Here is a 13,699-nt window from a genome sequence, read left to right as displayed (position 1 = left end):
AGTTGATACACTTTTTATAAACAAGGTATCTTGCAGATATGTTCTTTCTATAAAAACACAGCCTGCTATGTATTATTATATTAATAGGATTCCACAGATGAATGAGACAGGTTTTGAGGTATTCTTGTGTTTGCTATACAAACTCTTATGGATCAAAAATATAAGCACAATCAAATAGACATAGTATATTTTTAAATAACTCCAAAGAAACCAACACACTAAAATGCAGGAACCTCCTATAACCTCAGTATTTCTTCAGTGTTCTATTTCATTAATTTTTTATAGATTTAATATTTTCAATCAGGACTTGGACTACTTGATGATCCTGTTAAATCCCTTCTAACTCAACATATTCAGTGATTCAATGATTCTTGATTTCATTTTATTTATTTATTTATTTATTTATTTATATTTATTTCATTATATTTATTTTATTATGAGAATATACTACAGTAGAAAAAGAGAGCTATTAAAAATGGAAGGAATAGAAACAGGAAAAAATTCAATGTTCATGAAATAGGAGTCATTAAGAAAAAAAATCTAATAGACAATGCATGGTCATAAAATGGAAGGAGAAGGAACAGAAGAAGGAGAAAAAAAATGAGTGTTTTAGTCTAGAAGAACTAGTTTGATGTAGCAATGAAAATAACAAACCTTTGTACTCGTTTCAAATGAGGGTAGGAAAATATTAACATTCCAAAGTCTATGTTCATTTGTACAGAAGGAAGGCCAATTGAAATGCAGCAATTACAGAAAACCAGCTGGAACATCAGCCCTCCATATCTGGCCTTTTCTTCACTGGCTCTTTTTGGAATCCACTTGACTTGAAAACAAGATACTGAGATTGTAAACAGGTTTTCAGCTGAGGACTTAAAAGTGCCTGTTTTGCAAGCAAAAGCTGTATATAGGCTGGGAGTCTTGAAAAAAAAAAAAAAAACAATAACAAAACCAACAAAACAAAATAAAAATTAAAAAAAAAAAAGCATATGGAATTATTATCTCTAAATGCAGGATGAGGAAGAATGTATGTATGTGGGAGGATGCTCTTAAGAACAGAAACATAATGCTGGCACAAGAACAACACATCTAGTTTGGGAAACAAGATCTTTTCTATTCTCCACAGCAGCTATTTCTTTGAACAGGAACTGTGAACCCGTTGCAGCTTTTTCTTTGCTAGATATGGTGAGAGCCAAGCAAGATAAAACTACATTAATAAATTCAAACGCTCAGGAATCAGTCACACTGAACCATTTTCACGTTTGCTGTATTAACTGTGGTATAGGAACTGTACTTACCATACTAAAACAATCACTTACTATAGTTAACCCATTCAGTTACTCCATAAACTGTGACATCTGTAAAGGCAAGAAAGTGATCAAAAATGAAAGTGATTTTCTTCACTTCAAAAGTGAAGAAAAATAAGCCCTACTGCTGATGGCTTAGGACAGCAGATCTCAGGTGAGTGAGGAGATACAAAAGAGTGTGAATCTACTGTATGTACCTATGGTAACAGTTCAAACACAGCCCCTGTGTGAAAGCATTGTTCCTGACAGCTGTACATCAGGCATCATGGTGCTGTGAACTGCTAGCACAAGTCTATTTGTCTTTCTTTTTAATCTTATAGTTTTTAATTGTTTTATTTTCTTTGAAAATGGCAGTGTTTGAACCTTACTTCAAAGTCTGTCTCTTGATTTTTGATGCTATAGAATATAAATTTTATTATAATCTTCAAATTGCTTTATATAAGAATGGAAAGGAACATCTCTTATAGTTTCTGTAAGCACCAAGAAGATTTTGAATCACTGTAGCATCTTTCTCCCATTGTCTTCAAAATTATTTTTAAGCATCTAGCCATCTAATAATCGGGTTCAGCAGTCTAGTCTCTATGTCTACCCATTGGCCTCCTCTAAATAGCTCTATAGCCCATTAACTTATTGGAGTTTAATTTTATAGAGGAATAAAGGTGTCAAAATCATTAATCTCATGTACAGTTTGAAGAACAGAAGCTACATCAGGCAAACAAACTTGCTTTTTGCCTTGACTGGCTGGTCAGCTGGCTTTTCCATAGATGCACATATAAACCACCAACCACTGTGGCCCATGGTGGTTCTCCAGGAAGTTTGTAAGGAACATGAGAAGTATCACCATTTTGCAGTTTCTAGAGGATTTAAGGACAAAGGTCGGAGCAGGAAGTGTCCAGAACCATGCAGTGATCTGAGGGATATGAGGTAGACAAAAGGTTTTGACTTAGGGCTGAGTTAGATAGGTTATGTGGTGTATGGAAGGATCCATAGCTTAGCATGATTGAGACCAGAAAAACATGGCACACACATCCATGGGAAATCTGGCATTTCTAGTGATGCTGGATCTCTTCATGGACCTTCTGGAAGCATCTTTTATGTCTTGAAATAAATGATTTGTGTAGGTATTGGCCTTGATGATACATTATATGTTTTGTGTATATGGAGGTATATGGAACCTGTATGTGGTGTTTTGGGGTTATTTTTTGTGAGTTAGAAAGAAGTGTGTACTTAAATGTCACCAAAATATACATAAATACTCATTACCTAATGTGCAGAGCCAGTGACATTTTCCTTTTAACACAGAGTCACCAAGTATAGTAAAAAGTTTGGTGCTATTTGATGAAAACCAACTAAAGGAGTTGGTTATTATAGTAATTGAGGGGTTTTGTTGGTGCTGTAGGGGTAAAGAGCACCAGGAAAGCCAAGGAAGAGTGCAAGGTTGTTATTGCTTTTACTATTACAGCATTAGCAGTCTCTTTTTGCATGCTTTGTTTTTATTAAATACTTCAATATTGCACTATGTAACCTCAAGCAATACATATAGTCGAATTTGTTCATTACTAGACAGTAGTTTGGTGTTTGGAAGCAAAATCATGTGCTATGAATATTCCCAGGAGTAAGACCATGATTCTCTTCATTAGCTACCTACCAACTGCTTGCTTGGTCTCTATTTCATTAATATGTTAGGAGACAAAAATGGGACCACACCAACCCCAGAATATCAAGTCACTCTTAAAAACACAAACTAATAATAAGACGCAACAGGCAGCTTATTTGCGCATAATTGTAGGTTGATGGTTCAGTGTGTACATCCCAAGGTCAAATGACTTTGATCTTTGCAGAGATTCAGTAACTGCTCTGAAATTCAGCAACAAGCATGTAATATTCACAAAAGGGAAAGGAATTTGGTCTGTAGGGTGAATATAAAACCATTTTACCCACTGAATTGCCAGGTATCCTAACCAGCAAAATGACATTAGTGTGAGCTAAACTGCAATTTACAGCTGTCTTTCATAACCTAAAGCCACTTCACAAATGAGATTAACTATGCTGTTTAAATCAGTGTTACAGAATGAGGTAGAGGAGGGGTGTTATTTAACTCTGGAGAATAGTCACGGCCTGCAATTTCAATTTTTTGGAATTTAATTACCACAGCTGTAAAAGTACATTTTCAGTACAACCTTGTTACAAATATCTGTGCTAGAAAGCCACTTCTCTCTGGTGTATTCCATTTAAACACACAAAATAAGTTAGTGGTTAGTCTTAACCTATTAAAACATATGGGATCTCACTTCAATTATTCAGTTTTGGTTCTGATGTTTCATAAAGTTTCATATCAAGGTGAATTTAGCATGTTGAGAAAAGGGCTTCAAGTTCACTGCCCAGGCCTGACTGTCCCTGTCCTCCTGCCCAGATCCCAAGACCCCAGGTCAGCCACATGGCCCTGCCCCAGAAACACCACACCAGGGCCAGTCTCCAGCTCCTGACAGCCCTGCCCAGCTGTCACCGTTCCCAGGATGTTCCCAATACCCAGCACCAGGGCTCTCTGGTCACCTGTGGCTGCCTTGCTCCTGCCTGGGGGGTGGGACAAGCCATGGCTACCAGGCCCTGCCATTGCTTACCTGGGGAGATGCTATTCCCTGCACCACAGCAGTTTGTAGCCTTACTGCAAAAGCACTTGGAAGTTGCCCTTAAATTCTTCCCATATGCTTTGCTGAAGGAATTCCTGAGTGTGTAGAATGGATTCAACTTAATTCTTAAAATCCCAGTAAAATTTTCCTGGAGTATTACTTAAAATGAAGCAATGCTATCTGTTGATATGATGTGAAATGAACACAAATGCTGTCAATATATTCAGTCCAGAAATAAATAAAAAATAAAATGCTTGTGTAAAAACACTTTGAGCAGAGATTTCACTTCCCTTTTCTTTGATGTTATGCTGAAGACAATCCATGGCTACTACCCTTGGAGATTTTGGAGGGCTCTGCCAGAGATACTGTGGAGAACGAGGCTACTTAGATTGTAATTTTAATTGCTAATTTTAAGGAAAAAAAAAAAAAAAAAAAACAGAAAACAAACAGCTCTCACTTTAAAATAGTTACATATATGACAACAAGCAGAATGTCCAATCCAGGGAGCTGTTGCTCCAGTCCTGAGTGGACTTTAAATATCTCTTCAATTCAGCCTTCTCCATGTCCAGACAAATGTATTTGAATGGTTTGGGCCACGACATTTGGGAGGAACAAAAAAAAGATAGAGGCTGGAGAGTTTTTATCTGACTGTAAGTTATTAAAAGCAAACCAGATGGCTCACTTTACAGTGGTATTAAAGTAAAATGAGTAAAAGTATGCCTAGGGCATAGTAAAATCTTTAATTTGTCATTCATCCTCAGCCTTAGCCAGTGATTGATAGACAATGTCAGAAAAGTGTCCAGATTAGATTCTAAGTGAATCAATTTATTATAATATTAATACAGTGCAATTGCTGATGCATTTACTTTTTATTGCATAGACTTAGTTCTTCACCATTTTGCTTACCTTTGGGGTATTTCTCAGTTCAGCCACCAACTGAAATGGACACCAGTGAGTAACACTGAGTTCCAACAGAAGTAAAAAATCTGTCCTAAAGTGGAGTACTTAAAAAATTGGCTGCACTAACTTTGTCTTGAGGAATGGTTATATGGTACAGCCCAGATTACATCAGAGCTGTGTTTCAAACATTTAATGCTATCCCATGACTATCTGCCATGGCCCTTTTATTTGGCTAACTTTATGCAGAGGATAATGGACACCTTTTTGCAGTAGAGATGAGTAAACAGAGTGAAGATGTAATATCATGTATTGGCTAGTGACCATCCTGCTAAAAGCATCTGCAGTATAATTTATGCACATATTTCATTACAGCAAAGTTTCTTTACAATGACATTTCCAGATAGTGAAAAATAATTTCAACTGAAAAAGAAAATGGGGTTGCTATTACCATTCATTTCATCCTCATAACCTCACAATGGTGTTAAATTTTATATACAAACCCCATCAACTGAATTTATAAGTACATCTCACTCCCAGGCCTTTCTTCAGGACTCAATCTGCACTATTTTTTTGTTGTTTGATGTTATTTGCAAATTAATTTTTTTAACCTGGTAGTAGTAGCAATTTCCCTCTTCATATAGGTCACACAAACAAAATATTACTTCCAAGATAAACTGACACTTAAAAAAAAAATAATATTGTCTTTGCCTGGATAGATCTTTTCTACCAAACAAACAGTCAAGGACAGATAAAATAATCTAAAATAATATTTTTTTTTCTAATATTTATTTTCCTCACAAGGGAATGTTGCAAATTTGTCACCTGTGAGAAACTTTTCTAGAGATCTGCTTGGCTTTTTATTTTTTTTAATATATATAAGCCTTTTTTTTTTTCTGAATAGAAGGGAACAGAATCCAAACTATTTTGATAATATATTTATTGTCCCAGCAATTAAGTAGGTGGTGCGATACAGGTCTATCCCACAAAAACCTAATAGTGAGACCTATCCTCCTTTACTGAAATCAAATTGATTTCAGCCATACTTTTAGAGATCCTCTGTGAGCCAGATTGATGAGGCCACACATGATGATATGCTGTGCGTTCATTGTTTGAAGAGCAAGTATTGAGCCAGCCTTAGCTCTCTGTAATATACATGTAGGACATGACCTCCCACAGGTCAGACTCTCACAGTAAATAATCCACATACAGCCTGGCTAGACGAGCACTTAGTTTGTTCTGTCATGTCTTTAAAAAGTTGTAAAACTAAAGATATTGTAAAGGATTTTATTCAAGGGAGCATTTTTTTTTTAAAGATAGTGATTTAGATGGAGGTCTAAAGATTGAACTGTGGATGAGGATCACCTCATTCTCACTGTTGATGACACCGAGGCATACTTTGTCTTGGTATCCGGAGTCACAGTCGGTCTTACACAAGTGGGTAAATTTTGGAGGAGAAGTGGTAAGTTAATAAACAGTTGACAGGAAAGAAGTCATACAAGTTTACATTTTTAGTTCTTTAAGTAGTCTAGGTGAGTTAAAGAATATTATGGAAAACTATTCCCAGTGGTTTCAACGCCTTTTCTATCTTGACCTTTTTTTGCTACTTTGTTCGTTGAAACCGAGTTTAATTAAAATGATGATAAAAATGAGCTTGGGAGTTCAGCCTTTACCAAGTCTCAAAACAGCACTATTCCATGACTCATACAAATTAATGATAGTCTCTTACTGAGGGCTGTTTTTGTCCCATTCTGATACAGACAAAGTTAAACAGCCTTTCAAGGCAAACAGAAGTTGACTTTTTGATGTGAAACAATCATAAAAATACACAATTTTAAAATTATTTTCATGCCTTTTCTGTTGCAGGCTGCCTTTGAGGAAAGTTCTATTCAAATAACCAATTGAAATTACTTCCTGCAGTAGACTTCTAGTCTGACTTCTTAACAAGCTGGTCTGATAGATGGTTTTTAGAGTCTGAAGTTATGTCTAGTAAATAATATAGTTCCTCTAGGCCCCCTAGCCAAGGAAATTGGCCAACTGAATAGGACTCGAGAGACCTCAATTCTATTCCAAATTTCAAGACTAGCCTTCTGGGAAATTTTGTTATCCAAAAAACAGAGAAAATGGTATTGACTGGTTTTGTGAAGGGATATGAAGATTGTTTAAGAAAAATTCTGCACAGAACCTACTTATTGCTATTCTTATTAGCAAGAGAAAGGGCTCTGTGCAAAATTACATAGAATGCCCATTTTATCCCTGAAGGAGAAAATTAAGAAGAGTGCTTCAGCATGTGTGCTAATGATTAACCATACCACAGTTATGATATTTTGTATTATTGGACAGTCTTGGAATGTGTGGTGACAGAGAGTTTTGCCCTTAAAGGCAGACTTTTTGCATGGAACATGCTTTCTCTAGGGATCATTGGCATATGTGCGCACAGGGGAGCACTGTGCCACCAAGTGTGTTGTCTGTGGATTTCTGATTTGAGCAGAAAGTTGAAGGAAGCCCAGAACATTGACCATATGGTCTTGCTGTAGGCTGCCCTTGCCCAGCATGGTAGGGGCATAGCCAGGCACAGCTGGAGTCTATGCCAAGATTCTTTAATTCTACAAATCTTAGTGTCCTCTGCATGCAATCCAGCAATGCTGAGTGCTTTGCAAAACATTCAACCAGAGTTTTTTTTTTTTCCTAACTCTTATTTAGGAAAAGATAAGCAAAGAGCTGGTTGAGAAAATCCAGCTCTCCTGACTCATAAACAGGTTTTTTCTATGAAAGAAATTATTTCCAGGAATCTGCTGCCTAGCAGATTTTTTCCCCATTGACTTCATTACCTATGTTCTCACGTTGGAAGCCATTTTAATGTTTCCGTTTTATAATTTTTGTTTTCACTAATGTAACAATAAAATAAGTTATAGTTGAGTAGCCTGCATTTTAGCCAGGGGAATAAATAAGGTTTTTTTAAGGAATGCCCATAAGGGTATGATTTAATCAGTTATTCCTTTTGTGTCACTCAACAACATTCCAAGAGATGTGGAAATCATCTGGGGAGATAAAAGATGATGGTTTGGGCAGCTCATACTTTGTGTGCTAATTACCATCATTCTTTTCTTTCCCTTTCTCCCACCATGTTTCAGCTTTGTCTCTGCCCCTTTGGATTAGGCAACTGATCTCTTCACTTCCAGTGCTGTAATGGTCTGTTACAATTGCCTGACTCTGGCCTTAGTTTGCCAGATCTGTGAACACATGTATTTATCTGCTGTTTGTGTATGTATTTGGTAGGTTAATTTATTGTGCACTATATGATATATTACATAATGTCTATGGGACATAAGAGCCAAGCATCCAGAATTTAAACCCAAGAAGTGGCTTGGCTAGCCACTTCTTAGTTCTTTGCTTACTGCAATTCCCAAGCACATTGGTTTTTCACTGTAGGATATCATTGCCCTATATATTCCTAGGATTCCACCTAAGTCACTAGAATATGGATTTTATTGATGTATATTTAGCATGGGAAAGTGGTCTGCAGCTTCAGTTCATGGTTATCCTCAGGCAATTTCTTATAATACTGCTGACCATTTTAATTCTGACATCAAGACACAACTCAATCTATTCTACTGCTTCTACTGTAGTATCAACTCATTTCCCAAAAGCAGTGTGCAGCCTTCTGGCTGAGTGTTACTGATAGGAAAGCATATATCATTATATCGGTTAAAGTATCTAGAATTGTGTCCAAATTATTTATTTATTTTCCTTTTTTTTTTTTTTTTTTAATTCCCATTTCACCACCAGCTGCATTCAGACCAGGATAAAGGAGATGGATCACTTAAATACATCCTTTCTGGAGATGGAGCAGGAGACCTCTTCATTATCAATGAAAACACTGGTGACATCCAGGCCACAAAGAGACTAGACAGGGAAGAAAAGCCTGTATACATACTCCGTGCCCAGGCTATAAACAGAAGGACTGGAAGACCAGTGGAACCAGAATCTGAGTTCATCATTAAGATCCATGATATCAATGACAATGAGCCAATGTTTACAAAGGACGTTTACAATGCCAGCATTCCCGAAATGTCAGATGTTGGTAGGTGCTAACTAATAACTGGTTTCAGTATCTGGTCTGGCTTCTTTCTGTGGAGTTATTGAAGGGCCCAGACTTTACAAGTGTTGAATAGAGACATCTGCTGTTTGAGTCTGGAGTAAAAGCACCTGAGACATTAAAAAAAAAATATTAAAATCCAGGAAAATAGTGCAACAGTTTGCTGGAATCAGAGGTGTCAGCTGGGTGAAATGTGCTCCCTCTGTTGTACCACAAAAAAATGCAAGTTAATACCATCTGGTTTAATGTCAATGAAATTGAGTTGACCTCTGTTACATGATACCTGAGTTTAATATGTGTTAGTAATATGGTATTTCATGGTCATCTGTGTCAATACCACTCCTAGATCTGTTAAGCAACCCCTTATTTAGTTCAGGAAGGTAAACAAAATGGAAAAGGGGGTGCAGAAGGGGTTGTACACATTTCTGTCACCCATTGGTTCTGAGATATGCCATTAACTTCCTATGACCTTTGTTGTTCTTTCCACGCAAAAGAGCTCCAAAGTCCCTTGAAGTCCACCAAAATCTTTCTATTGATTTAAAATATATTGAGCTGCAAAAATCAATCAAGATTAGAAAAAAGAAAAAAAACAAAACAAACTTCTTTGGAAAATTATTTTAAGATGACATCTTTTCCTGAGAAGTAGACAGGTTTTGATTCTTAGATTCTTAGGGAGGTCATTTTGATTTCTTTGTCAGAGAGCAATGGATGGTTGAATTCCAAGAAGCACATTTCTAATTTGAGATAATGTCCAGGGAGAGAAGCATTAATTAATCATGATCAAGAGTGAGATTAAAATAAAGCTCAAGCAATATGAAAATAAAGACTTTGGGGCATACGCTCTCCCCTCATTCATGGGACTTGTCACATGGATGAAAACTAATCTGATGAAATGAGAACCTAATATTCACATTTTAATATGTGAACACTTTATTCACAAATGGTTTTAAATGCCAAAATCTAAGCTAATTTTTTTATGTTTCTTAACACTTTGCCTAAGATTCAACACCATTTCTTTTTCTAGAAAACACATGAAGAACCATATTTACATTCTTATGTCAAATACTTTACAAGTATGAGTAGATTGGCAAAAGTATATTCTTGACCTAGATTCAGGTTCTGAATGCTTACAATATCTAGAGAGGGGTGCATTTCTGTTTCCTTCATGAAGGAAGGATCCACATACCCAGTCAATAACTGTATTTTAATGAGTTGAGAATAAGACAGGTATTATTTTGAGTTTATGCCCTTCATGAGCAGAGAAAATTCTACAAAATAAGAATATTTCTTACTTCCTGCCACAAGTCTGACCTGAACATGAATTTTTTTGTTTTCTCTACATCATAAACTGTCTTGGCTGTGAAAAAAACCTATTAATTTTTGTTTTCTTTAATTTTTCATTGCAGGTACCTTTGTTGTGCAAGTCACTGCAACTGATGCCGATGATCCTACATATGGGAACAGTGCTAAAGTTGTCTACAGCATTCTCCAGGGACAACCATATTTCTCCGTTGAATCTGAGACAGGTCAGGGGATATTATCTGTCATTCTGTGACGATGTCTGTAATTCAAAATGACATGCTAAGCTGAGCTAGGATATATTACTAAAAAAACTTTGAAGAGATTACATCTTACTCAGTGCAAAATCTGACAAATTTAATAGAGCAATACATCTGTAAACATGACACCTACATTATTTTAATCTTACCAGCAAAGTCTAATAAATACAATTAGTACTAGTTGTGAACCACTTTTCAATCATTTTTAACAAGCAGTGGGTACAGAAACTGCAGTGGATGCTTAAATTAAACCAAATAGGTTGGCTTTTAGATGAAAGGGAGAAACAGGTGGGTGTGGAAAAAAGTGCTTAATCCTCATAGATCTTCATAATAGCTAAATTAAGACTGAGGGTTTGTTCAGGTGAGTTTTCTTTCTCTGTCTGCTTCTTCAAAACTTGTTTTAAGTAATTATAATTTCTTGCATCTGCAACATATCACTTTAATGCTAATTTTATGAAAGAAATCTTAATTAAAAGTAATGATAGAAGAGGTAAAATTGACTGTTGCGCTAAAGTAGAAGATCACAAATAGAATCGCAAAGTTCTGAGTTCTGTTTTTGGAAGATGTTTAAATTATACACAGTGACTGGAATTTTTAATAGTCTGACTAACAGACAGCTTTGGAACCTGTGCATATATATACTGTCTGACTGAATCTGGTGCACCATTGACTACCTGACTACATAGATAGTCTCTTCCCAAGCTTTTTGACTAAGTTTTCCAAAAAGAAACAGACCATCTCAAGAAACTCTTTCAGTGGAAACATCCACTGTGTTATGTTGCTGGAAGCTAGGGAAATCGGTTCTTCTCAGCATCCTTACAGGAAAGAAATAGATTATCCCAGACAATTCAACAGGTTTAGGATTGTTTCTTAGATAAATCTTAGAGACTCAGGCAGGGAAAAGGAAGGAGACACTATACATCTCAAAGTGAAACCTCAGCTGAAAGGGTGCACACAATTCTGAAAAAAGGGAAAACCAAGATCAAAGGGAGCTTCCCTTCAAGCATAAGGTATTAGATAACAGAAGCCAGAATTTTTGCACTGATGCACTCTTTCTGACATGGACAGTACACTATGTACTCTTCTAGAGTTATAATAGGGATAAAGTAGCTGGGAGTTCACCAGTAATAAACTTCGTTCAAGAGGTTTGTGTGGGGGACGGGAAGCTAAGTAACCACAGTCTTGATTTTCCTGCCATGGAAATCAATTGCAGAACTTCTAGAGTGAAACATGTCTCTTTCAAAGCCACTGTGAATTTTGTCATGGATTTCAGTACCTGAATTTCACCCCTTTTGCCTACAAAGCAGTCGTTCTTACCTTGAGAGACCAATTGAGAATGCAAACACTTTGCTTCATGGTAAATCTGAATGATTGAATTTCAGTAGTAGTTGGCCTTATAAGTGGTATTTGTGCCTTTGAAGAAGGAAGTAACTGGCAAATCATTTCAATCAGTGTATAAATAGAAGTATATATACTCAGGCATGTTTGAATGCTCATAATTTTCTTAATTAATTTCTTTTCTTCCATTTAATGCTGCTGCACTCTTTAACGGTGTCTTGCTGAAGTGAGCTTTTCTCTTTTTTTTTACCACATGTGTCAAAATAATGAACAAATAGCCTTTTTCCAGTGCAGTGAGAGATTTTCGCATGGAACTGAAAGAGGGTAAATAGTTATGTAAAATAACATGGCTCACAAATAAGTTGAACATTTTTCTGTGGGTACCACTTATACTGTGTCTCTCACGTAGGCAGAAGCCTGAGATGTGACATGACAAGTCTGTAATTTAATGAACCATCTCATAACAGTAAATACTTGTACTGGGCAAAGTTTACTTACTATGCAGAGTTTTTTTTGTTCTTGTAATAAGAATTTCCATCAAAGTCACAACCTGTGGCCTCTCCACTCTTTAATTTTCATGTTTACAGGCATTATTAAAACTGCTTTACTGAACATGGACCGTGAAAATAGGGAGCAATACCAAGTGGTCATCCAGGCTAAAGACATGGGAGGCCAGATGGGCGGATTATCAGGAACCACCACCGTGAACATCACACTGACTGATGTCAACGACAATCCACCTCGCTTCCCCCAGAGTATGGCATATTTACATTCTATGTTCTAACACTGAAATTGACAAAAATGGTTCTTGGTTGGTTTTTTTTTGTTGTTTGTTTGCCTTAGATATTGCTTCTTCTATTGTGAATTTAGTGAGTATCAAACTTCCTTTAGGAAAGCAAAAGAGAACACATAACTAAGCAATAGCATCATGCCAAGACTAATTGCAATAACTAGGAAATGAATATTTAATACTTTTACTCCAGTTGCAATTGACAGTCTGAGAGGTGAATTAATGTGCAGAAACAACTTCTATTTTTCCTACTTTTTAAATAACTGATCAACGTAATCTATATTTCTTGTTCATTACTATTTCTTTCAGGCTTCATGATTGATTGCATTTTAAGGTATCTGTTGTAATCTAATATATTACATTTTTGAAACAAATTTATTTAAGTATGCAAAAATATCCCAAGAACAATTCTATAGAAAGTAGTATTTATAACCAGAAAGCATTTGCTACAATGAACTTTCCTATATTCTTTACATACAGAACCAAAAGCATGTACATAAATATACCAGGTGTTTCTGCCTATTTACTTCCCCTCTCTCAAATAATTCAGTAGATATCTGTGTGAGGCTTATGGGAAACAATTGTGCCAGCTCTCTTAGAAAGTCATTTCTATTAATGACCATTCATTGCTGTAAGGGATTCAAAGTGATTCAGCTTTCATCCTCTTCTCTTTCCCTCTCTCTTTACTTCCTTCTTTCTCTCTCTAATTTTTTTTCCTTTTTTACTGTGTGTATCTCAGTGTCAGTGTGTGTCAAAGTCAAGAGCAGCTGTTACAGAAAATAATTGCAGATACTATCAGACAAATCAGTGAGCTTTGGCAGTTAAGTCACTGGGAAAGTTATTGGAAGCAACTTGTCATTTAGGTTCAAAGTCTCTTCTTAGCTGTGGGCAAAGAGTTTCCATTTAAATTAGAGCAACTTAAGAAGAAATATAACACTCTGCACCCAATGAGTTAATTATACATCTCTGGACATAAGTGTCTTCAATGTAAAAAGCAAAGATACAGCTTCATAATGCCAACATTCCAAAACTAGAGGATTTTTTTTTCCAACAAAAATTCAATGTAGTATATTTTTAATAGG

General features: G+C 36.1%; 1 protein-coding gene across 1 annotated transcript in view; it reads left to right on the top strand.

The window, feature by feature from the left end:
• CDH6 (cadherin 6) overlaps positions 1-13,699 on the top strand; it is a 96,686-nt gene that overhangs the window by 64,677 nt on the left and 18,310 nt on the right. Inside the window, exons 3-5 of the mRNA XM_053977697.1 lie at positions 8,621-8,915; positions 10,337-10,456; positions 12,415-12,582. Coding sequence (XP_053833672.1) covers positions 8,621-8,915; positions 10,337-10,456; positions 12,415-12,582 — 583 coding nt within the window. The remainder of the gene's footprint in view (positions 1-8,620; positions 8,916-10,336; positions 10,457-12,414; positions 12,583-13,699) is intronic.

Source organism: Vidua macroura, chromosome 1 (genome assembly GCF_024509145.1).
Source record: "Vidua macroura isolate BioBank_ID:100142 chromosome 1, ASM2450914v1, whole genome shotgun sequence".
Lineage (NCBI taxonomy): Eukaryota > Metazoa > Chordata > Aves > Passeriformes > Viduidae > Vidua > Vidua macroura.
The sequence above is the reverse complement of the archived record's forward strand: the minus strand, read 5'-3'. Positions and strand labels throughout refer to the sequence as shown.